Source organism: Lissotriton vulgaris, chromosome 5 (genome assembly GCF_964263255.1).
Source record: "Lissotriton vulgaris chromosome 5, aLisVul1.2, whole genome shotgun sequence".
In the NCBI taxonomy this organism is placed as follows: Eukaryota; Metazoa; Chordata; class Amphibia; order Caudata; family Salamandridae; genus Lissotriton; species Lissotriton vulgaris.
Genome location: NC_141693.1, coordinates 1,222,125,867 through 1,222,148,963, shown reverse-complemented (window position 1 = coordinate 1,222,148,963; position 23,097 = coordinate 1,222,125,867). Strand labels below are relative to the sequence as shown.

General features: G+C 44.9%; 1 protein-coding gene across 3 annotated transcripts in view; it reads right to left on the bottom strand.

The window, feature by feature from the left end:
• Nucleotides 1-23,097, bottom strand: part of LOC147712342 (uncharacterized) — a 144,040-nt gene that overhangs the window by 93,761 nt on the left and 27,182 nt on the right. For 2 of the 3 annotated variants that reach the window (XM_086923035.1, XM_086923034.1), the window contains exon 4: nucleotides 22,986-23,093. The exons of the other annotated variant lie outside the window; for it this stretch is intronic. In XM_086923035.1, the coding sequence (XP_086779161.1) occupies nucleotides 22,986-23,093 (108 nt within the window). The remainder of the gene's footprint in view (nucleotides 1-22,985; nucleotides 23,094-23,097) is intronic. 3 annotated transcript variants of the gene reach the window in all.

Sequence of the window (23,097 nt, the reverse complement as noted above, 5' to 3'; positions counted from 1 at the left end):
CTGTAAAGATGAAAATGAAAACAATTCACGAAATACCAGCGTCAGTGAAGTTTTCAAATGAGAAGGATTTACTCAACTATAGTGCAAGCACACACACATACAAGAACCGTAGTGAAGGGTTAAAAACCGAGCACATATCATAACAAGTTGGTGTTTGACTCAAGTGACCAACTAGTTTATGCAACAACATGCAACGGTGAAAACGATGAAGGCAAATAGTGCTGTAGGTAAGGAAGAGGGCTGGTTAAAAAGGCTTACCCCAGAAGATTCCCTGAGGTACCTCGCAGTCTGCTCCCGTGGGACCGGCTGAGAAGGTATGGTACCTAATGGAGGGGAATCATTGGACAATCATCTGGCGATTCATTATCAGAGTTAGGCCATTGGTAGCAAAGGTGCGCGAGGGCTACCCACCATCAAGGGCAAACACTAGGAGGTTGGCAGTCTACCTCGTATTCCGAGTGGCGGAGTAACCCGGTGTAACTATTGCTCCCCGGCTCAGTAAGGGCTGGTCTGCTGGTGGAGTGCTAGGGGTGTGTGTGCGCTGAACCAGCTGCCCGCAGCGCCCGCACTGCGCCCCAGACAAAATTTCATCAGGGAAACACAACACGGAGCAGCGAAGCAGCCCCGCACAGCGCACCCACCCGGCAGCCAAACAGACCCGCAAACAGTACCGTGGCACGGTAACAACCAATTATCCAGAGGCCCGAACTCTAGGAAATCCGAGAGTTATGACCGTCAAGACTCACCGATGTCAGGGTGGTGGACAGAGGGCAAAATAGGGAGTGAGCCTCACCTTCGGCGGCATCCGGTCCTAACCGAAGCACCTACCCCACGAGCGGCGTCCGAAACAAGACGCAGAGCAGCTGGTACCGGACACCTCGGGGAACCATTGTTTATGTATCCAGCCTCTGCGCGTTCAGCCGCACACCGCCGCTGGGGTCCCGCCCCCTCCCGCAACCGCGCATGTGCGTCAGCTGAGAGACACTAGTCGTCAGGCTGTATGGTGACAGCGGCGGCCATCTTAGAAGGGAGGAATCGGCGGATTTGGATATATCAGGAGAGGGGCATTGGTAGATGACCCACACCAGATGGGGGTATATAAATTGGCCGGATGATTCTCTGCCAGCTTGTATTAGTGCAAGTATATGCACGAGATGGAAGGGGTACAAGGGTTTTTTTTTTGTTGTTAAATGCCACTAGTTCATTAAATGATGAAGGGAGGAATCAGATAGCCTGATTACAGGGACAATAGGATTATAACCCCAAGGAAGCCCAGGGAACAGAGTCGTTTAACCCAAGTGAGTCCAGTTGGAGACGGTGGACCCATCTCTGCTCAATCCTAAACAGAGCTTGTTTGGAAATGGCTGGGTGGGATTCCAGGACCAGCCATGTGAGGCTGTCTGCAGAGTGGTTGTTTTGGGAGTAATGCTCGTACAGTTTGGTATGTGTTTTGGAGCACCTGATGTTGCTTTTGTACTCCATAATTCTCACTTTAATATGCCTCATAGTCATCCCTATGTAGTTTTTCCCACAGGGGCAGGTAATCATGTAAATACATCTTGTGCTGTTACAGTTCGTGTGCTTACGAAGCTGCCACACAAAAGTGTCTGAGATTCTAACCTCTTTACACTGTGATGTCTGTGGGCATACCGGACATCCGCCACAAGGGAAATGTCCCACCACTGGGGGGAGGTTCCACAGCGTTCTCTGGTTATCAGTGGTGCTTTTCTTTGGGCGTGTGTGGATTAGGGCATCTTTTAGGTTAGCAGTTCTTTTGAAAGCGAACCTGGGGTTTGGGATTTCTAATCCACCAGAGTTCACTATGGACCAGTGTTTATTTATGGTTTTCTTCAGAAATGATGAGTTTGGAGTGAAACAGGTGACGCAGGTTATCTGGTCATCTTTGGTCTTAGGTTGTTGCTCCAGTAAGCTCTCTCTTGGGTTATTCAGTGCTCTTTTACGCGACTGGTTTAGTAGTCTAGTAGGATATCCTCTATCCTGCAGTTTGTGTTGGAGTAGTGTTGCTTCCCTTTGGAAATCTGCTTTTGCTGTACAGTTTCTCCTGACCCTGAAGAATTGCTCGAAGGGGAGATTGTCCCTCAGGGCTCGTGGATGGTGGCTTCGGTACATTAAGAGGCTGTTCCTGTCAGTACTCTTGCGGTAGAGAGTTGTACTGAGACCGGTGGGATTGAGATTGATGCAGAGATCTAAGAAGGGGATGGTTGTTGCGGAGATGGTACCAGTGAATTTAAGATATGGGTTTTGAAGATTTACCTAGGCACAGAAAGCCTCACAGGTTGTACGATCACCCTTCCAGAGAATGAGGATGTCGTCAATATACCTGCGCCACAGAGTGATATTGTCGAGGTAGGGGTTGAGTGCAGATCTGATAGTGATTTCCTCAAAGTTGCCATGTAAATACATGCCAAGCTTGGAGCAAAAGTCGAACCCATGGAGGTCCCCTGGATCTGGTGGTACAGTTGTGATCCATATTGAAATAAATTTTCCGTCAATGCCAGGGAAGCACGTGCCATGATGAACGAAACAGGGGTTGGAGAGGACCACTCCTCTAAGAGCAGGGTGGGATCCACTGCTTCCAGTGTGGCTTGCTGGGGGATGTTAGTATACAGTGCCTCAACATCCATAGTGAGGAGGAGGTCAACGTCTTCTCTCCCCTCAATGGATTCGATGAGGCGGAGGACATCTCTAGTGTCTTGTAAGAAAGATGGAATTTTTCTCACCACTGGTTGAAGAAAAGAGTCACAGAATTTCGACAATGGCTCAAGCAGTGAGCCAATGCCGGAGACAATCGGCCTCCCAGGGACTGGTGACACTTTATTATTGCTTACTCGAAAAGAAATCATTGCTTTATGTTTGGGATACTTAACAAATGACACCTTTCGACACATTTACAGTTTGGTGCATTTAAAAAGGCTTGTATCATATAAACACTCTATGTAAATACTTTGCGTTATCTTTTGACATACACATTCTTAGGTAGACTTACAGATGGAAGAACACATGCGCCTTTCCCATAAATAAACAAGCATCTGCAATGTAAAAGGTCTTGCATTTACGCAAGTTTGAGCTATAGGCATTGAAACGACAATGCCTTTTATTTACGTCATTGTCATTTATAATGCCAATAGCTTAAACTATCACAAATGCGAGACCTATTGCATTCCAAATTTTTGTTTTCTAGAGGTGTCAGGGAGGTGCTGCATGAGTGTCTCTATCTCCTTTCAAGGAAACCTGTCATACAATGATGGTAATGCAAGAGAATTTGCGATACACCACCATTTGGTAGCGCCTACTGTTACCCGCTTCCCCACAGCATTGATGTGTTTACTTTCTTTATCCAGGGGCGGGGCATCCACTGTGGCTTCGGCTGATGCCCTTTTTATAGCTGAATAAACCACCAGAGAACCTGGCCCCTGATGTAAAGTGGGCCCTCAGGAAAAGCTTTATACTTCTTCTGTATATGGGGAGTAACCACCTTGGCATGGACTCGGTCTTTAAAATTGTCACTGGCCGGCTTAAGCATAGGTCACGGGCAGACTTAGGCATAGGTAAGAAATTAACACTATGTTCAGCTTTAGAGAGGGTCTCCACCTAATAGTCATCCTCATCATCTAGGATATGCATAGCAACATTAAGGTGTAAAGCCGCTCTCTGCACAACACAATGGCATGCTGTAGTGTCATGTGGTGGATATGATTTCACCGGATAAGGCTTTAGGTCAGTATCCTCAGGGGGTATCGACTATGTCTTTTTTCCTTGGGTCATCACCATACCATGCACCCATGGGCTGATGATAAAGTCCCTCCTCCTGTAGGGCTGTATGGATCTGAGAAGGAGTGAACTGACCCTTCTAGTTTCTCTAGAGGAGGTGGGGGTGATGGCAGTGGTGGAACTGGCCTTGGTGGAGGTGGTGTGTTTGGCTCTGGCGAAGGAGGTGGTGGTAGTAAAGGTGAAGCAAATGGTGCATTCTTAGTTGTGGTAGGTGTAGTTGGAGGAGCCGTTACTTGAACCCTGCACTTTTTAGGAACTGGGTGCTGAGGTGCTTCATACTCCGGCTTCTCCCTGAAAGTCAACCTCCTTTTCTTAGGGATCGGAGGTAGTCTGAAAACCAGCGTTGGCTGACAAGCACCTGCCTGACTCAGGAGAAATAAGAGACGTTTCATTTTGGTGTCAAGCTCTTCTGCCAGTCTCTCAAGTATGGGATCCTTAGAGGTTGGTGCCGAAGGGATTTCTGATTAGATTATTTGCCCTTGGATGCAGTGTTGTAGGTTTAGCATACAGAGCGGCAATGGCATTGCAATCTGCATGGACCACTGATTGCTTCAGCTTGATTGCTCTCCTTCCACTGATCTTGCTGTGATTTGAGGCACTACTTTCATTTTTAGGGGCTCGGCTTCACAGTACATGCACTGTCTCTTCGAGACATTACCATTTGCTAACTTCAGCCTCGCACTCATATCCTTCATTCCCGTTCGTGAAGGCATGCATACGTCATGCCTTTTCTTGTGTTTGGCTCTCCCCTGGGGAATGGACCTGATACTTGTGTCCATCCACTGCTTCAGTTTTTGGAGCTGTTATTTATTTGTGTTCAAGCACTCCATATGAGTGCTCATGTTTTAAGTCGCTCCTTTCCCCTACCACTCACCCCTCATTCATTTTGTTTTTTTCGACTTATTTTTACTCTGGCAGGCAGTTCTTTGGCAGTCCCACTGCGGTGCCTTTGAAAAAGGCATTGCAATGGGAGTGTCAAATGCAGTTCCAGCAGAGGGCATGGACTGCCATGCCCATGCCCTGCAGGAACTCAGCATGCATGCACACAGGGGGACACAATATGTGCCCTCCTGCATGCACCCCATGCTGCAGAGGCACCAGGGGACCCTGTAGGGCCTCCTTTGTTTACTCACTGCCACATTTTACAAGGCGGTTGCACCACCATGAACAGTGTGGCAGTGAGGAAACACCTAATATGCTTGGTGGTGCCTCAGCGGATTGCCAAACTCATAATAAGGGCCTAAGATATTGACAGTGCCATAGATCTCGCACTGCAGAGACCTATTGGCCCTGCCACTGCTTGTTTCTTCTTCCATGTCCTATTTGTTGAACTCCTTGACATTTATAACTATGTTTTACTATGCCACATGCACTTTTGTTTTTAACGTATGGGAAGGATAACTTATTTGTTCAGAATCACAGGGGTGTTATGTCGAAACCTAACAAGCATTGGCAAAAAAAACAAGTCTCACTTCTGAAACTATTGGCGTTGCCATTGCCTTTTATTCATGCTATACAGAATGGACATTGCTGACTTCGGCAATGATTTGGTCCATGCTGTGTAGCAGTGTAACTTCTGTAGAGCATAGTGAAAACTAATGATAAACAAGCATTGGCATAGCCAATAGGTCTCGCCATTGGAAACTTATAAGTGTTTAGCCAGAGATATTGACTTTGCCTATGTCTTTAAGCTGTGCAGTACAGAAGTCTGCAGCATGCTGAAAAGTTATAATAAAGAAGTGTCAAAAGCATTTTTGTTCCCTTAGATATGACCAAGAAAGCATTATGTACAACTGAACGACCATATTAAAAAGTATTAACAATAAATAATGTCTTGAGGTTTTTTGTCCTTTCAATGCTGGCAACTTGTATCTGCCTGTCCCAATGGTTGCTTGTTATGGTGTTTATTGTGGTGGGGGGCATTAATAACAGGAGGGTGAAGGTCAGTCAGTCAGTCAGTCAGTTAGTGAGAGTGAGAGCCTCAGTCAGTCAGTCAGTGAGAGGGTCAGTCAGTCAGTGATAGAGAGTGAAAGAGTCAGTCAGTGAGAGTGCGTTAGTTAGTCAGTTGGTGAGAGTGAGAGTCAGTCAGTCAGTGAGAGTGAGAGAGTCAGTCAGTGAGAGAGAGAGTGTGAGTCACTGAGAGTGAGAGTCAGTTAGTCAGTCAGTGAGAGAGTGAGAGAGTCAGTCAGTGAGAGAGTGAGAGAGTCAGTCAGTGAGAGAGAGTGAGTCAGTCAGTGAGTGAGAGTCAGTTAGTCAGTCAGTGAGAGTGAGAGTCAGTCAGTCAGTGAGAGTGAGAGAGTCAGTCAGTGAGAGAGAGTGAGAGAGTCAGTCAGTGAGAGAGAGTGAGAGAGTCAGTCAGTGAGAGTCAGTCAGTGAGAGAGAGTCAGTTAGTCAGTCAGTGAGAGAGAGTGAGAGAGTCAGTCAGTCAGAGAGAGTGAGTCAGTCAGTGGGAGAGAGTGAGTCAGTCAGTGAGTAAGAGTGAGTCAGTCAATGAGTGAGAGTCAGTCACTTAGTGAGAGTCAGTCAGTCAGTGAGAGAGTCCGTTAGTCAGTCAGTGAGAGTGAGTCAGTCAGATAGTCAGTGAGAGAGAGTCAGTAAGTCAGTGTGAGAGAGTCAGTCAGTGAGAGTCCGTCAGTCAGTGAGAGAGAGTGAGTCAGTTAGTGAGTGCGAGAGGGAGTCAGTCAGTGAGAGAGAGAGTCAGTCAGTCAGTGAGAGAGAGAGAGTCAGTCAGTCAGTCAGTCAGTGAGAGCGAGAGAGTCAGTTAGTCAGTCAGTCAGTCAGTTAGTTAGAGAGAGTAAGAGAGTCAGCCAGTAAGTGAGAAAGTCAGTCAGAGAGTGAGAGTCAGTGAGAGTGAGAGAGTAAGTCAGTAAGTGAGAGTCAGTCAGTGAGAGTGCGAGTCAGTCAGTGAGTGAGAGAGAGAGTCAGTCAGTCAGTGAAAGTGAGAGAATCAGGCAGTCAGCTAGTCAGTGAGAGAGAGTGAGAGAGTCAGGCAGTCAGTCAGTCAGTGAGAGAGAGTGAGAGTCAGGCATTCAGTCAGTGAGAGTGTCAGTCAGTTAGTGAGAGTGAGGGAGTCAGTTAGTGAGTCAGTCAGTGAGAGTGAGAGTCAGTCAGTCAATGAGAGAGAGTGAGAGTTAGTGAGTCAGTGAGAGAGAGGCAGTCAGTCAGTGAGAGTGAGAGTCAGTCAGTCAGTGAGAGTCAGTCAGTGAGAGTCAGTCAGTCAGTGAGAGTCAGTCAGTCAGTGAGAGTGAGTCAGTCAGTCAGTGAGAGTCATTCAGTGAGAGTGGGAGAGAGAGTCAGTCAGTGAGAGTGAGAGAGTCAGTCAGTCAGAGTGAGAGAGTCAGTCAGTCTGTGAGAGTGAGTCAGTCAGTGAGAGTGAGAGTGAGAGAGTCAGTCAGTGAGAGAGAGAGACTGAGAGAGTAAGTCAGTCAATCAGTGAGAGTCAGTGAGAGTAAGAGAGTCAGTCAGTTAGTGAGAGTGAGAGAGTCAGTCAGTCAATGAGAGAATCAATCAGTCAGTCAGTCAGTCAGTGACAGAGAGTGAGTCAGTCAGTCAGTGAGAGTGAGAGAGTGAGTCAGTCAGTGTGAGAGTGTGAGAGAGTGAGCGAGTTAGTCATTGAGAGTGAGAGAGTAAGTCGGTGAGAGTGAGAGTCAGTCAGTCAGTGAGAGTCAGTCAGTTAGTGAGAGTCTCAGTCAGTCAGTGAGAGTGAGTCAGTCAGTGAGAGAGTGATAGTCAGTCAGTGAGAAAGAGTGAGAGAGTCAGTAAGTCAGTGAGAGTGAGTCAGGCAGTAAGTTAGTCAGTCAGTGAGTGAGAGTGAGTGAGAGTCGGTCTGTTAGTGAGAGAGAGTCAGTCAGTCAGTGAGAGAGTCAGTTAGTCAGTCAGTGAGAGTGTCAGTCAGTCAGTGAGAGTGAGTCAGTCAGTCAGTTTGTGAGAGTGAGAGTCAGTCAGTCAGTGAGAGTCAGTCAGTCAGATAGTCAGTGAGAGAGAGTCAGTCAGTGAGAGAGTCAGTCAATTAGTTAGTGTAAGATAGTCAGTCAGTCAGTCAGTGAGAGAGAGTGAGTCAGTTAGTGAGTGAGAGAGATTGAGTCAGTCAGTGAGAGTGAGTCAGTCAGTGAGTGAGAGAGTTAGTTAGTGAGAGTGAGAGTCAGTCAGCCAGTTAGTGTGAGTAAAAGAGTCAGTCAGTGAGTGAGAGTGAGAGAGTCAGTGAGAGAGTGAGAGTCAGTGAGAGAGCCAATCAGTCAGTGAGAGAGAAAGTGAGAGTCAGTCAGTGAGTGAGGGAGAGTGAGAGAGTCCGTCAGTCAGTCAGTCAGTGGGAGAAAGAGTCCGTCAGTCAGTGAGAGAGTCAGTCAGTGAGAGTGAGAGTCAGTCAGCCAGTCAGAGAGAGTGAGAGAGTCAGGCAGTCAGTTAGTCAGTGAGAGAGAGTCAGGCAGTCAGTCAGTCAATGAGACAGAGGGAGAGTTAGTGAGTCAGTGAGAGTGAGAGTCAGTCAGACAGAGAGAGTCAGTCAGTCAGTGTGAGAGTCAGTCAGTCTGTGAGAGATTCAGTCAGTCTGTGAAAGTGAGAGAGTCAGTCAGTGAGAGTGAGAGAATCAGTCAGTCAGCGAGTGAGAAAGTGAGAGAGTCAGTCAGTTAGTGTGAGTAAGAGTCAGTCAGTCAGTGAGAGTGAGAAAGTCAGTAAGTCAGTCAGTGAGGAAGAGTGATAGAGTTAGTCAGTCAGTCAGTGAGAGTGAGAGAGTCAGCCAGTTAGTGAGAGAGTGAGAGAAAGAGTCAGTCAGTCATTGAGAGTGAGAGAGTCAGTCAGTCAGTGAGAGTGAGAGAGTCAGTCAGTGAGAGAGAGTGAGCCAGTCAGTCAGTCAGTGAGAGAGAGTGAGAGTCAATAAGTCAGTGAGAGTGATAGAGTCAGTCAGTGAGAGACAGTGAGAGTCAGTCAGTCAGTGAGAGAGAGGGAGAGAGTCAGTAAGTCAGTGAGAGTGAGAGAGTCAGGCAGTCAGTTAGTCAGTCAGTGAGTGAGAGTGAGTCAGTGAGTGAGTGAGAGAGAGTCAGCCAGTTAGTGAGAGAGAGTCAGTCAGTCAGTGAGAGAGTCAGTCAGTCAGTGAGACTGCCAGTCAGTCAGTGAGAGTGAGAGAGCCAGTCAGTCAGTGAGAGTGTGAGATACAGCTATGGGTTTGAGTTATACAGGACAAGGCGCTCACACAGTGCAGTTATAGTATATGGTGATGGATAAATTATAAAATGCGTTGGACGGTGCTGCCAGTGTAGAGGAAAACCCTAAAGCCTCTCAAAGGTGGTTGGGCATGGGATGCCTTAACACCATGCAAATGTACAACAGGTACTGGGCAGATCGTATGATTAAAACAATTGTGGTAGAACAGTTGCTCAAGACAAATATTCTTGACACAGGTGGTGAGGTAAAGACAGTATATGCTGCTTTATATAGGTCTTTTTTTCGGTTTTTACAAACGCCAGCCGACACGTGTTTCATCAACAGGGCAGTGCCTGGGACTCATCAGGGCTGTAAGACATATCATAGTATTACTACGGTACAAGCAAAATTATATACAAAATGAACACAAATTAAGGACTCCAGCAGCAGTCCAAGTGGGAGACAAAAAAGTGTGAAATGATTCAACATGACTTGTGCACGAAAATAGAAGTGAAAATAATAACTGATTAAGCACATTAGTGGACAGATGCGAAACGGTGCCTGGACGGATTTATAGTGAACAGCGAGTGTCAAAGGAATGACTCTGAAACTATGCGTGATTCTGCATTGGAGAATATTTGCAGATCGACAAGTCAAAAGGTGCTGGGAAGGGATATGAAGAAGATGGTGATCTTATCAAACGTAACGTGTCTGCCTGACAAAACAGTCCAATGGTGTTCGCCCGATGGGCACGGTGATGTTATAGCGCAACAGGGGTCTAAGGTGCACAATTATAGATAGTCAAAATAGAGAACGCCCGAAAGGCATAGTGATGTTGTAGCGCAAACAAGGGCCGGAAGTGCACAAACATGGAAAGTCAATGTGTGCCGTGTCACCTTGCGGCGTGGATGCGATGATGATGGCAGCGAGAGGCTGAGTAAGTCAGTCCTTTCCTCGTACGGAGAGGAACTATGCAAAAATGGATAATTTGTGCACGTGGTTGACTGTGTGGTCGAGAGTGCGAGTGACTTCAACAACATTTATCAAAAACATTGATAGTGCACATAGTATCAAGAATCTAAACAAGCATAAGCAGGAGGACCCCCTATGAGATGTACATATACTTGTGCCTAAAGTTTGGCTGTGAGAATGAGAACACAATTGACTTTGAAACAAAGTCCCGATAATTACATTAGTTGTACACAGTCTTAAGAATCAAAAAGACACGCATCCGTGAAGGTGTAAACAGTAAGACATAGTCATATCATGTGAAAGCGGGAAGAAATACCACTATATTTTCAAAACTGTCAATGGGCGGTGTTGGATATCCAACCTATGAGATAGCGATGAGCAAAAAACATTCACGGATTATGCGTTATAATAATAAACATTGCTTATTCAAAACATTGCTGAGGTTTACATTACATAGGCAAGCCTTGTTTATGACTAAAACATGATCCCCAATTGGATGTTGTGAAGATCAATGTGTATAAACCGGTTTAATGGAAAGGAGTGCTTGCCCAGTAAGTAAGTGGAACAAGCGAAATATAGGTTGAGGGTCGGTACAGGGTGGGAGCTGATTGGAGGTGGGTTCCCTTGTGCGATCTGTAAGGAGAAAATGGGGGAAGAACAGGTCAGAAGGGCCACGCAGACAGTGGAATTGCATGACAAAGTGTGTTAATCTCGTCGGACTGACACTCACCGGATTGCCGGTGAAGGTATGGTTATCGGGAGGGTATGGTGGTCAGCAAAAATAATGATCTGAAGTAGAGTCACGCGAAGCAGTCGGGTACGACTGATGCGGGGTACCCTACAGAGGAAGGAGAAATAGCGTGGGAAACGGCGGATTGTAGAGGGTCCGGGTCAGGAAGGAGGACTGTCCGCACGAGGGTTGCTCCGCAAGTGTGCAAGGGCTCAGCTCTTACCTAGGATGGTAGGTTACTGCGGCGATGTATGGCGGGAGGGGTCCGAGAGCGAGGTACTCGTGTCACTGTCAGTAGAAATACTTCCTGGTTGGTAATGCGCATGCGCGTTGGGGCTGGACCAGGAAGTGAGGATGCACGACGTAAGCAGCTAGAATGCTGACCTTGGCAATGTGCGTGTGGTGAGGGCGCCTATGAGGGGATCATGTTTGTACAATGTTTTGTTGAAAGATAGTGTTCACTATTAACAAAAAATATAATGAATTTACATGGTCTCAGCACATATTACACAATGATGTAGACCTTTAAGATGATCAAGGACAAGAAGCCTGAGAATGCTAAAGAACAGTGATTAGTGTAAATGCTTACAATAAACATCATGGGTAATAGATGTGTATTGAGTATAAGTGCATATGTGGAAACATCATGAGTGATTAGTGAGGGGGGGATAAATCGTGTGTGGGTCTCAAGTTACATAAAAGTTGTAGAAAGCGCTTGAGGGAAAAGCGCAAGATACTGAGCTAAGTAATAAGGCAGGTTTCAAGCATCCACGAAGTTTTGAAGTTCAGAATCCATGTTTTGGCCATACTTGACGGTATGCAAACGCATGATCCAGGTTGCTTCCAATCTGCGTACACGGAGTTCCCGGTTGCCTCGCGTATGTTTGGTTTGGCAATGTCTATCCCATAGAATTCAAATTTCTTGTGTGTGGATTGGCTTGCACACTTAGCTATGTGCAGGGCCATAGGGTATCGAGGATCTTGCTGGTGCATGGCTCTGGCATTTTCTCCAATACGATCCTTCTGGGGCCTGATTGTGCTGCCAACGTATTGACTGTGGCACATGCATTCCACGATGTATACGACAAATTTGGTGTTGCAGTTTATGTTGGTATTGATTTCATATTTTTGTTTATGGTGGCCCTGGAAGTGTTTGGTGTTGTTTCTCGCCCATTTGCACACGCCACAGCAGCCACATTTGTGGAATCCTTTCATGTGCGGAGTTAGCCAGGTATTCGAATTGTACGTGGGAGGTACGGTGGGGCTTTGTCTAGTTCGCAAGGTCTTACCACGTCTGTATGTGATCTGTGGTTTGGAGCTGATGCAAGGAGACAGAGTTTTGTCAGCCAAAAGCACATTCCAATGTTTGTTGATGCTTTTCCTGACAACAGGGCTGATGTTGTTGTAGTCCATGATCATCCTAGATTGAGAAGTGTTGGTAATGGGTTTGTTCTTTGGCAGTAGGTTGCTATTGGGGTCGAGTAATTGGGCCCTCTTTACTGCTTTGTTGACGACCTTTTGGTTATAGCCATGTTTGTGAAAGCGATTCCGCATATCATCTATGCAGGTTTTGAATTCAACATCCTTGCTGCAATTCCTGCGTGCTCTGACAAGTTCACCGTAGGGTATAGTTTCAATTTGATGTTTGGGGTGCGAGCTGTCAGCTCTAAGAATGGCGTTACATGAGGTCTCCTTGCGGAAAAGCCTGGTATGCAGTGTGTTGTTGAGTATGTAAATTTCCAAGTCTAGAAAGGTGACTTTATTTGCGCTGTAAATGCAAGTGAATTTCATATCCATGTCGTTTGTGTTTAGGTGGTCGAAGAAAGCTTCCAACTTTTAGTGTGTGCCGGACCAGATCTGTAGGCAGTCATCGATGTATCGCCCCCCAGTACACTATCGAGTCTACCCATGCAGCGCCCTTGATGCTCCAAATCCAAGTGGTCTCCAATGCGCCCATGTAAATGTTGGCAAACGAAGGGGAAAACCTTGAGCCCAAGGCTAACCCCTTCGTTTGTTAGCACCATTTCTTGTTGAACATGAAGAAATTGTTTTTGAGAATAATACTCATCATGGTTGAAATCATGTTTGTGTGTTGCCAAAAGTTTGCCGGTCTTGTGTTCAGATATTTGGACACTGCTACCAGTCCTTTGTCTGGATCTATGGAAGTGTACAGTGATACGACATCCAAAGTTGTAAGTGTCATTCCTGTTTGCCACTGTATGTCGTTGAGAATACTGAGGATATGTTTTGTATCCTGGATGTACGATGGGAGGTTCTTCACTAGGGGGTTGAGAAAGATGTCCACGTACTCTGCCATTCTCTCGGTGGGTCCACCTATACCAGATACTATCGGTCTACCCGGAGGAAAAGGGGCAGGTTTGTGGATCGTAGGCAGTGTGTAGAGACAAGGGGCCATTGGTTTGTTGATTTTTAGGTATGATGTTTCTGCGTCGTTCAAAAGTCCCGTTTCGTGCCATTCTTTCAATTGGTCATTTATCCGGATGGTCACAGCCTCTATCGGATTGTTTTTGATGGGCGTGTAGCATGTTAAATCATTAAGGTGGGAATATATTTCTTGTTCATAGTCAGTCTTGTCTATGACAATGACGTTGCCGCCCCTGTCTGCTTCGTTTATCACTAATTCCCTATCTAGGGAGAGTGCCTTTAGGGCTATTTGTTCGCTTTTAGTGAGATTGTCACTGATATTCTGTTTCCGTTGTTTGTGGATTTTGGTTTCGTATTTCTCAAGGTCTTCTAAGACCAGCGTGTGAAAGGTATCTATAGGGTTACCAGCTGGTAAGTTGGGTGTCCACTTTGATTTGCATCTCAAGTTACTGGTAAGTGTATTGTCATCTTCTATACCCAAGTCTTGCAATAAGTGTTCAGGTGTGAAAGGCTGGTCTGTTGTCTCGTTTAGGGTCAGGAGAAGGTGTAAGTCTTTGATCTCTTGTATGGTTTGCATGCCTTCTATAGATGTGGTGGATGTCACACCCCGGCCTGGCACCTCCTTGGGATTGTGAGCAAAATGTTTCCTCAGTTTGAGTTGACGCACAAATTTAAATAGGTCTATTTTGATTTTGCAAGGGTCACCAGTATCTTGAGGATTGAAATTTAGTCCTTTGCTGAGTACGTTCGTCATTTCTTGAGAGAGAATCTTGCTAGAGATGTTGACAACTTGGACCTCTTCAGACTCTGTATTTATGTGTGTGGGTCCCCTGACCTCAATTTCCTTTTGTATTCTTCCTTTCCTGGATCGTTTACCTCTTCTGGTCTTTTTGTGGTAGGGTTTTGACGATGTTGGGTCCTTTTCTTGCGCCTGATAGTTAAGATTTCGCCAAAAAAATTAGAGGCGTTAGTGTTCCTTTCTGTTTCAGTTTCGTTCTCACTAGGGATGGTGTTGAGAGAGGATGAACTTGATGCGTTGGAGGCTGTTCCTGCTCCCAATTTCGTTCCAGATGTCTTGGGTTTTTTCACTAGTTGGTCATAATTTCTTGCGAACGTAAAGATTCTACCTTCCCTGTAGTCTGCTTCGTCGCGTTTAAGTTGCCTGCTTTTCCGTTCCTTGATTTCCTTCTGATGTGTGGTGAGGACGTCCTTAAGTATTGCGTAGTTCTTGTCAGTCGCTTCCTTGAGGTTGAGATGTTTGATTTCTTCCTCCAATGTCTGGATTTCTGCTTGTAACTTGCACACTTTCCTTTCCCCGCTTTCAATGAGAATATTAATTAATGTGTTTGAATTGATGGTTAGTGCTTCTTCCCATTTACCCAGTAAGTCGTCGTCTAGGTCGTCGAATGTTGGACAGATTTGTGAACGGAGTCCCCGGGGAACCCTGTTTAATCTGAGTTTTCTGTTTTTCTGAGCCTTTCAAGTTTTATGAACTTGTCTTTCAGTGTATCCTTCTGTAGTGGATTGCTGCTGGTAGAAGAAACTGCAGATTGTCTGCCTTTTTCAAGATTGTCAAAAAGATCCGATGCCTCTTTGTCTCTATCCATCACCTAGGACAAAAGTGTATGACAAATGGATGCTGCTGAGCTGCCAACCTGTAAATGATACTAGTGTAGGTTCAGCTATGGGTTTGAGTTATACAAGACAAGGCGCTCACACAGTGCAGTTATAGTATATGGTGATGGATAAATTATAAAATGCGTTGGACAGTGCTGCCAGTGTTGAGGAGAACCCTAAAGCCTCTCAAAGGTGGTTGGGCATGGGATGCCTTAACACCATACAAATGTACAACAGGTACTGGGCACACATATGATTAAAACAATTGTGGTAGTACAGTTGTTCGAGACAAATATTCTTGACACCGGTGGTGAGGTAAAGTCAGTATATGGTGCTTTATATAGGTCTTTTTTTCGGTGTTCGCTGTTCACTCCCAATCCGTCCAGGCACCGTTTCGCACATGTCCACTAATGTGCTTAATTAGTTATTATTTCACTTCTATTTTCGTGCCCACGTCATGTTGAATCATTTCACACTTTTTTGTCTCCCACTTGGACTGCTGCTGGAGTCCTTAATTTGTGTTCATTTTGTATATAATTTTGCTTGTACCGTAGTAATACTATGATATGTCTTACAGCCCTGATGAGTCACAGGCACTGCCCTGTTGATGAAACACGTGTCGGCTGGCGTTTGTAAAAACTGAAAAAAGACCTATATTAAGCACCATATACTGTCTTTACCTCACCACCGGTGTCAAGAATATTTGTCTCGAACAACTGTACTACCACAATTGTTTTAATCATACGTGTGACCAGTACCTGTTGTACAGTGAGAGTGAGAGAGTCAGTCAGTGAGAGAGAGACTGGGAGAGTAAGTCAGTCAATCAGCGAGAGTCATTGAGTGAGTGAGTCAGTCAGTTAGTGAGAGTAAGAGAGTCAGTCAGTCAGTTAGTGAGAGTGAGAGAGTGAGTCAGTCAGTGAGAGAATCAATCAGTCAGTCAGTCAGTGAGAGAGAGTGAGTCAGTCAGTCAGTAGGAGTGAGAGAGTCAGTCAGTCAGTGAGAGAGAGTGAGAGAGTGAGTGAGTCAATCAGTCATTGAGAATGAGAGAGTCAGCCAGTCAGTGAGAGTCAGTCAGTTAGTGAGAGTCTCAGTCAGTCAGTGAGAGTGTGTCAGTCAGTGAGAGAGTGAGAGTCAGTCAGTGAGAGAGCCAGTGAGAGTTAGTTAGGCAGTCAGTTAGTCAGTCAGTGAGCGAGAGTGAGTTAGTGAGTGAGAGAGTGCACAGAGTAAGCATTGTAAGTGCTCCCCTTAGAATTACACAAGGTTGAGCTATCAAGGGATTACAGTATTGCTTGTCATATATATGAAGGATTTGATGTTTATATATGAATTAATTGATTAATAATTTAGAATGATATAACACCCCTATTTTAAAGAGAAAGCTAAATTATGTGTGTTGAGGTGTGCAATATCTTTTTATGATACCGCCGTGTTTATGTTTTTTAATGTTATGATAAGAGGTAAATTGTATACTTTTATGGTTGTAACAAACCAAATAAAGTTTTGTTTGACTGACTGACTGAGTGGGACAGAGCCAGGCTGTTACTGAGAAAGAGTCAGTCAGTCAGTGAGAGTCAGTAAGTCAATCAGTGAGAGTGTCAGTCAGTCAGTGAGAGTGAGTCAGTCAGTCAGTTTGTGAGAGTGAGTCAGTCAGTCAGTGAGAGTGAGAGTCAGTCAGTCAGATAGTCAGTGAGAGAGAGTCAATGAGAGTGAGAGAGTTAGTCAGTTAGTTAGTGTGAGAGAGTCAGTCAGTCAGTGAGAGTGTCAGTCAGTGAGAAAGAGTGAGTCAGTTAGTGAGTGAGAGAGTCAGTCAGTTAGTGAGAGAGAGAGAGAGAGAGTCAGTCAGTGAGAGAGTCAGTTAGTCACTCAGTGAGAGTGGCAGTCAGTCAGTGAGAGTGAGTCAGTCAGTAAGTGAGAGTGAGAAAGTCAGTTAGTGAGAGTGAGAGAGTCAGTCAGTCAGTGAGAGTCAGTCAGTGAGTGAGAGTGAGAGAGTCAGTCAGAGAGTGAGAGTGAGAGAGTCAGTCAGAGAGTGAGAGTCAGTCAGTCAGTCAGTCAGTCAGAGAGAGTGAGAGTCAGTCACTGAGAGTCAGTCAGTGAGTGAGGGAGAGTGAGAGATTCAGTCAGTCAGTGAGTGGGAGAGAGAGTCAGTCAGTCAGTGAGAGAGTCAGTCAGCGAGAGTTAAAGAGTAAGTCAGTCAGTGAGAGAGAGAGACTAAGAGAGTAAGTCAGTCAATCAGTGAGAGTCAGTCAGTGAGTGAGAGAGTCAGTCAGTTAGTGAGTGAATCAATCAGTCAGTCACTCAGTGAGAGAGAGTGAGAGAGTGAGTGAGTCAGTCAGTGAGAGTCAGTCAGTCAGTGAGAGGGAGTGAGAAAGATTCAGTCAGTCAGTGAGAGTGAGAGTCAGTCAGATAGTGAGAGTGTCAGTCAGTTCGTGAGAGTGGGAGAGTCAGTCAGTGAGAGAGAGTGAGAGTCAGTCAGTGAGAGAGAGTGACAGAGTCAGGCAGTCAGTCAGTGAGTGAGAGTGCGTCAGTCAGTGAGTGAGAGAGCGCCAGTCAGTTAGTGAGAGAGAGTCAGTCAGTCAGTGAGAGAGTCAGTCAGTCTGTGAGAGTGGGAGTGAGTGAGTGAGTCAGTTTGTGAGAGTGAGAGAGTCTGTCAGTCAGCGAGAGTGAGAGTCAGTCAGTCAGATAGTCAGTGAGAGAGAGTCAGTCAGTGAGAGTGAGTGAGAGAGTCAGTCAGTCAGTGAGAGTGTCAGTGAGAGTGAGTCAGTTAGTGAGTGAGAGAGAGTCAGTCAGTTAGTGAGAGAGAGAGTCAGTCAGTCAGTGAGAGAGTCAGTTAGTTAATCAGTGAGAGCGGCAGTCAGTCAGTGAGAGTGAGAGTCAGTTAGTGAGAGTGAGAGAGTCAGTCAGTCAGTTAGTGAGAGTAAGAGAGTCAGTCAGTGAGTGAGAGAGACAGTCAGAGAGTGAGAGTCAGTGAGTGTAAAACATTGCCAAAACCATTAGCTCTCATAGGTGAAATTTATTGGTTCTTCCAATGTGCGTTTGTCTGTGTCACTGGACTGGAGGCCTATCAACCCACTTGTGTACAGTTCTGCTTTTATGCACCTACCGAACTCCTGGCTCTAACATCCTAAGTGTATGTTGTCCGTATTTGTGTATGTAGCCTGCATGGGACAAGCATAGTGTGTGAGTGAGCCAGAGTAATGTGGACCTGTATGATTCTTTTTGGACACCCCAGGCCTTGCTACCAGATGAAGGTGAGGTTGTTTTTCTAAACATCAAAGACAGAAGTGAGAGAAGGGCGCCTTTAGAAATTCAATTATGTTTTTTGTTTGGCAAAGAGCTGTTGATTAATCTTTTTAAATACTGATATTTGGTAGATGGAAGAAGAGAGGGGTTTGACTGCAGACTATGTTGAGCAAGATGAGGGGGACATTTAGCGAGGCCTGGCATTTTGTCTTTGCATATTTACAGTTTCAGTTAGGAACTGAGAGATAAGTGCAGAAACCTCACACCTCTTTGTGCCTCTGATATGACGGCTCCAAGCTGGAGACCACCCTGCTGTCAGAAGCACTGTTCTAAACTGTGTCTGGAGAGCAACCTGGAAAGCACAGTTGAAAAGAGAACCACCCCAAGCCAATGTTAAAGTTGATGTTCAGTGGCTACAGATTTGTTTGATTTTGGTGTATAAAAATGAGACCCCACTAACTTACTTATTGATCCACCATATGTGGAAAGATAACCTTGAGACTGACCTACAAAGACTCAGAACTGCACCTGACCCATAATCACACAAATAGGTCTTACCCCAGAAGAAAAGGGACCATGTGGGACAGCAAACGACTAGAGGAGATAGTATATAGAGGTGCAGCACTGCCTACTTGTGTCAACAGTCACTACATTGTGTATTGTAGTGTTAGTTTCTAGTATTTTGTTCTAGTATGCATTAAAGTACATTTCTTTCTTGAAAAGGTATATGGTAGATTGGACATTCATTATTGTGCTGTTCTGTGATTGGTTCAGCTGAACTCAAGCACCCCCACACTACTTCCCTGAGGAGCCCTTGACTACTCGCCATCACTACCACTAAACATAGAGTGCTGAAGGGGCTGTACTTAGCTCAGTTTGCAGAACCATAGAAAGATGAACCCTGGGACAGAGGCAAACAATCCACACCCCCACACACCCTTTTGCGCTTCATGGTCCCCCGAACAGGGTCTGCCAGCCACAGAGAGTATAAATAATCATGCCACTGCTGACAATCTAAAATGCCCCATGTACATAAATGAAACTTTGCTTCTATGTAAGTTCCAACCCCTCCCCAAAACAACTTTAAAAACTGCAAGCTGGTTTCCACTTCTCTTCCCCTCAAGCATTAGGTAAGTCAACATGGCAGGCCAGTTTATGACACAAATTATCCCCATACGCACATCACCACTGGAGGCCAACTGCCAGAATCAATACATGACCCTTCGTTTTGCCTCACTAGCCTTCTTCGTTGTCACCCAGCCTCATTGACAGCAGGTTAGGGCTGAAAAGCTTAACATGAATGTGCAGGGGATGGCATACTGTGGCTGTGGCCCGCTGTAACCTTCCTCCCTGAGGATGGTCAGCCTGGTCCCAGTGCTGTTCCGACCCTCTCACCTATCATGCTCTCATCAGCGGGTCACAGTAACAAGGCATGTAATTGAGTATTTTTTAAACTATGCTTCTTTTTTTACGTCTCTGAGCAGCCAGCCTCTTTCAGGGCTGGCTATCAGCCCATCCACACCATAAACCACAACCTCAACCTTCAGTTCTTGGGGAATTACCAGTTTACACAACAGTTTAAAATGTTTTTACTCAGAGCATCACTGTTTTCTTTTCTCTTCTTTCTCACCAGCTCTGAAACTGTTTTTTGTAACAGTTGGGGAAATCTGTAAACAGTTCAGATGCAGAGTTTCCTTGTGGTTTTAGTCCTTGGACTACATGTTACATAAACACAGAAGTGAAGGAGTGAGGCTCTCACTTGAACTTGATTCCATTCACCTTTAAGGAATAGATTACAATGTAAGCCTTAACTTTTGTGCATTTGGGAGTCTAATCCTCTCTTTAGATTCCTCAAAATGTTCAATTGATCTCATTTTAAGGAAATATAGCAATTCCCTGGTCTAAACCACACTAAGAAGTACCACACATGCACCTTCTCCATCGGCTGTCAAAAGCATACAGCAATACAACTTCAAAGGAACATTTAATACCAAGCAAACCCTGGGCATGTATCAATAGTGATAAGGCTTAGCAGATGGGACAACATCCTTGCTTGTCGTGAAGACCCGACTTGTATATATGTTCTCCTAGATTGCTCTGTAGGACTGACAGCAAATGAGCACTTCAGCCAAAATATAATTATGAATGTATGCAGTGAGAATCCAGGAAGGAAACAGTAAAACAATGTATAGTCATATACACAGCTGGAACGTTGACCTACAAGAGGTTCCTGAACAATAGTAGATTAAATGTTCCTTAAAGTGCTGTGCTTTAAGTGGAGTTTTTTGTTTCTGGCTCCTGGATGCCCTGCTTCAGGTATCTTCTTTTCAGGTATTTTCCTTGCTGCATCGCTTTGTTGTGCGCTAGTAACTGTGATAGTTGTATTTTTGGCAAGGTAGTGTGGAGCTTTGGTGGTTACTGTACACAGCAGGTCTTGACGTTCATACAGGCATTTAAGTAGAGCAAAGGTAGATCCACTACATAAAATGAAGTTTCAGTAGACCACTGATGAATTGAGCAGTGGTAATCAATAAACTCTTCAATGGAGCCAAATAGAAGTCGAGGATGGTGACAAAAAGGATATTAGCAACTTTCAGGTGGTAAAGGACCACATATTTATCTGGCTAGTCACTTCTTTGGCAGTTTTCTATAGCGGGGATCAGACCGAATTAGTGCCAGAGTCCTAAGTGTAAGAGCAAGTGTGAACTTAACACCAGTTACATTCCATTACATAACAGTAAAATAATTTGGATACATTATTCATGGGCTCAGAAAACAGATGTGCTAGTTACATTTTTATTTATTTAACATAAAAAATCATGAGATCTACTTCATTGCTGGCTGAGACAAGGGCATCTAGACATATAGTTTGCCCCTGTCTATACAGGGAATATTACAACTCAATGCATCTGGGCTGCTGGATCTGTTGGTCCAGTGAAGCCGTCGCCCATGTTGTGGCCCCTGTGGAATATCAAGACCAAAGAATGTATGATGGCTCTGAAGCCTGCTTTGGGATAGTGGGTACCATACTTTCTTTGATTTTTTAGTGATGTGGATTCTGACGTGGATGTTGTCAATAATGCATCCAAGCAATTTTGCATTTGCTGCAACTTGTGTGAATGCTAAATAAGGGCCTGATTTACAGCTGACCAGTTACTCCATCACAAAAGTGATAGATATCCCGTCTGCCATGTTACAAATGCCATTGGATATAATGCACATGTAATACGTTGGACGGGACACCGCCATGTTTGTGACCGAGTAATTCGCCAACCAAACTCAAAATAAGGCCCTTAGTCAATATGCAGCTCCAGGTTGCGGGTTTCACTGGACCTTATACGAATCATGATTAACATTATCTTGGTAGGGATGAGGTTCAAATGTCACATGATGTCTAGACTTGAATGAGGAAAAGGCAGTCTTCATGTTGGTTGATATCATAGATGTTGAGACCAGCAGATCTCTGAAAGGCTACACTGGCAATATAAACATCAAAGGGGAATGAATCCCTGGGGTACTCCACTTCCCTGCTTAAGCTTTGGGTGAGGCAGGAGATGAAGTCGTGGTCAGGGTTTTCTGTTTGTAGTTTCTGTTTGTTGTGTATTCTGGTGCAGCTTTTTCATGGTTTTCAAAATCAGTGGTGATCAGCACAACATAGGGGTGGGGAGCAATTAAGTTGGCTTAGACTTTAAGCTGGAAAGTTGAATGTTTACTTTAAGGGCTCAATGCTATGCTGAAGGAAGTGCAGATCATTGTTACTAATAGCTAATCACTGAGACACGTTTTGCTTTCACAGGCTTAGTTAACAAAAGGAGGAAGTAACATTAGGTAAGGATGTGGAATTTTCTTGTTTAAATTGACTATGCCTAAAGTGAACATGCACATGGCATGGAGTTGTTTGGCTGCAGGCTGATGAACAGCATAGCTTTTTTGTCTGATTGCAGTCTCCATATAAGACAACTACTTCAATTGTCAGGACGAGCAGAGGAAGCAGAATAGGTTTAAGCCCACATTCTCATTGGTAGCAGGTTCAAAGTTTGGTAGGTAGCAATTCTCTGATGGTATTCACCATCCATGTCTAGTTGAAAGGGGTGGCTATACTGTCAAGTCATCAGGTGATATAGAAGAGGCCTACTCTGTTTCAACAATAAGTACCAACATAACAGGCTGAAACCTCACCTGGAAGCCAACTACACACAGCAGAAATTCTAGGTTTAGATTTGTGCGCAGTAGTTACAGGATACAGGACGAATTCCAGTAAATTTATCACTGTAAACACTGCGGCAGGACCTTTCAGGGACCGAAAACAAGGACCAAATAAAAGTGAGGGAAGCTACTATCACCCTTTATAGATATCAGGGAAGTGGATTGGCATAAGCCTGGTACAAACTCAGAGTTGTCCAGTTACCAGGGATGGCGACCATTTGTCTTCTTTCTTTGCTACAGAGGGGTACATATTCTACTGGTTCTGCTATTATCCAAATCGCCTTCATCCTTGTGACATGGCTTTCATATTGTGAAGAGACAAAAAAAAACAGTTATATAGTTGCACCAGTCATTCTGTGGTATTATAGCCAGCTCTCCATTCTAAGCTGATGCTATCATGAAAATGGGGCAGGCAATTACATGAATCCAGATATATTCTGTTTCAAGTTCTTGTGAATTGAGGATAGTAAGGGCTAAGGAGATGTGAAGAGCTAGATGGCAAGCTGATATCTCTCATTCAGCCACCTTCAAATGACCTTTGCATTTGTTTTATCTTCATAATTTTGTATTTCCTTTAAGTTATTTTCTGGTAGTCCCTTTCAGACATAGCATTTATCACATTTCCTGTTAGGTTTCTCTCTCTCTTTACCATACCTCATCTTTCTCTCCCTGCTCTTCTGGTGTAACTCTATTTCTCACTCTTCCAAGCCTCTGTGCCTGTGCCTCCTGTTCTCTTTTTCCCTACCTCATCCTATTATGTCCCTTAAAGTATGGTCATCTATATGGGTGTATCTCGTTGTTGTCTTTGTGTGTGCCAGTGGATGTGTGCATGAACCCATGAATGACTGTGAATGTGTGATGTCTGCAAGGAAACAAAGACTAAGAAGCATTGTTGCCTACTTACCTGAGTAATGATTAATTGTATGTCTGCTCTCAGAGCGCTGGTTGTTGTGGGAGTCAAACTCTTCTTTAGCACTTCCCAATCCACAGATATTGGTAGTAAGCAGACCACCTAT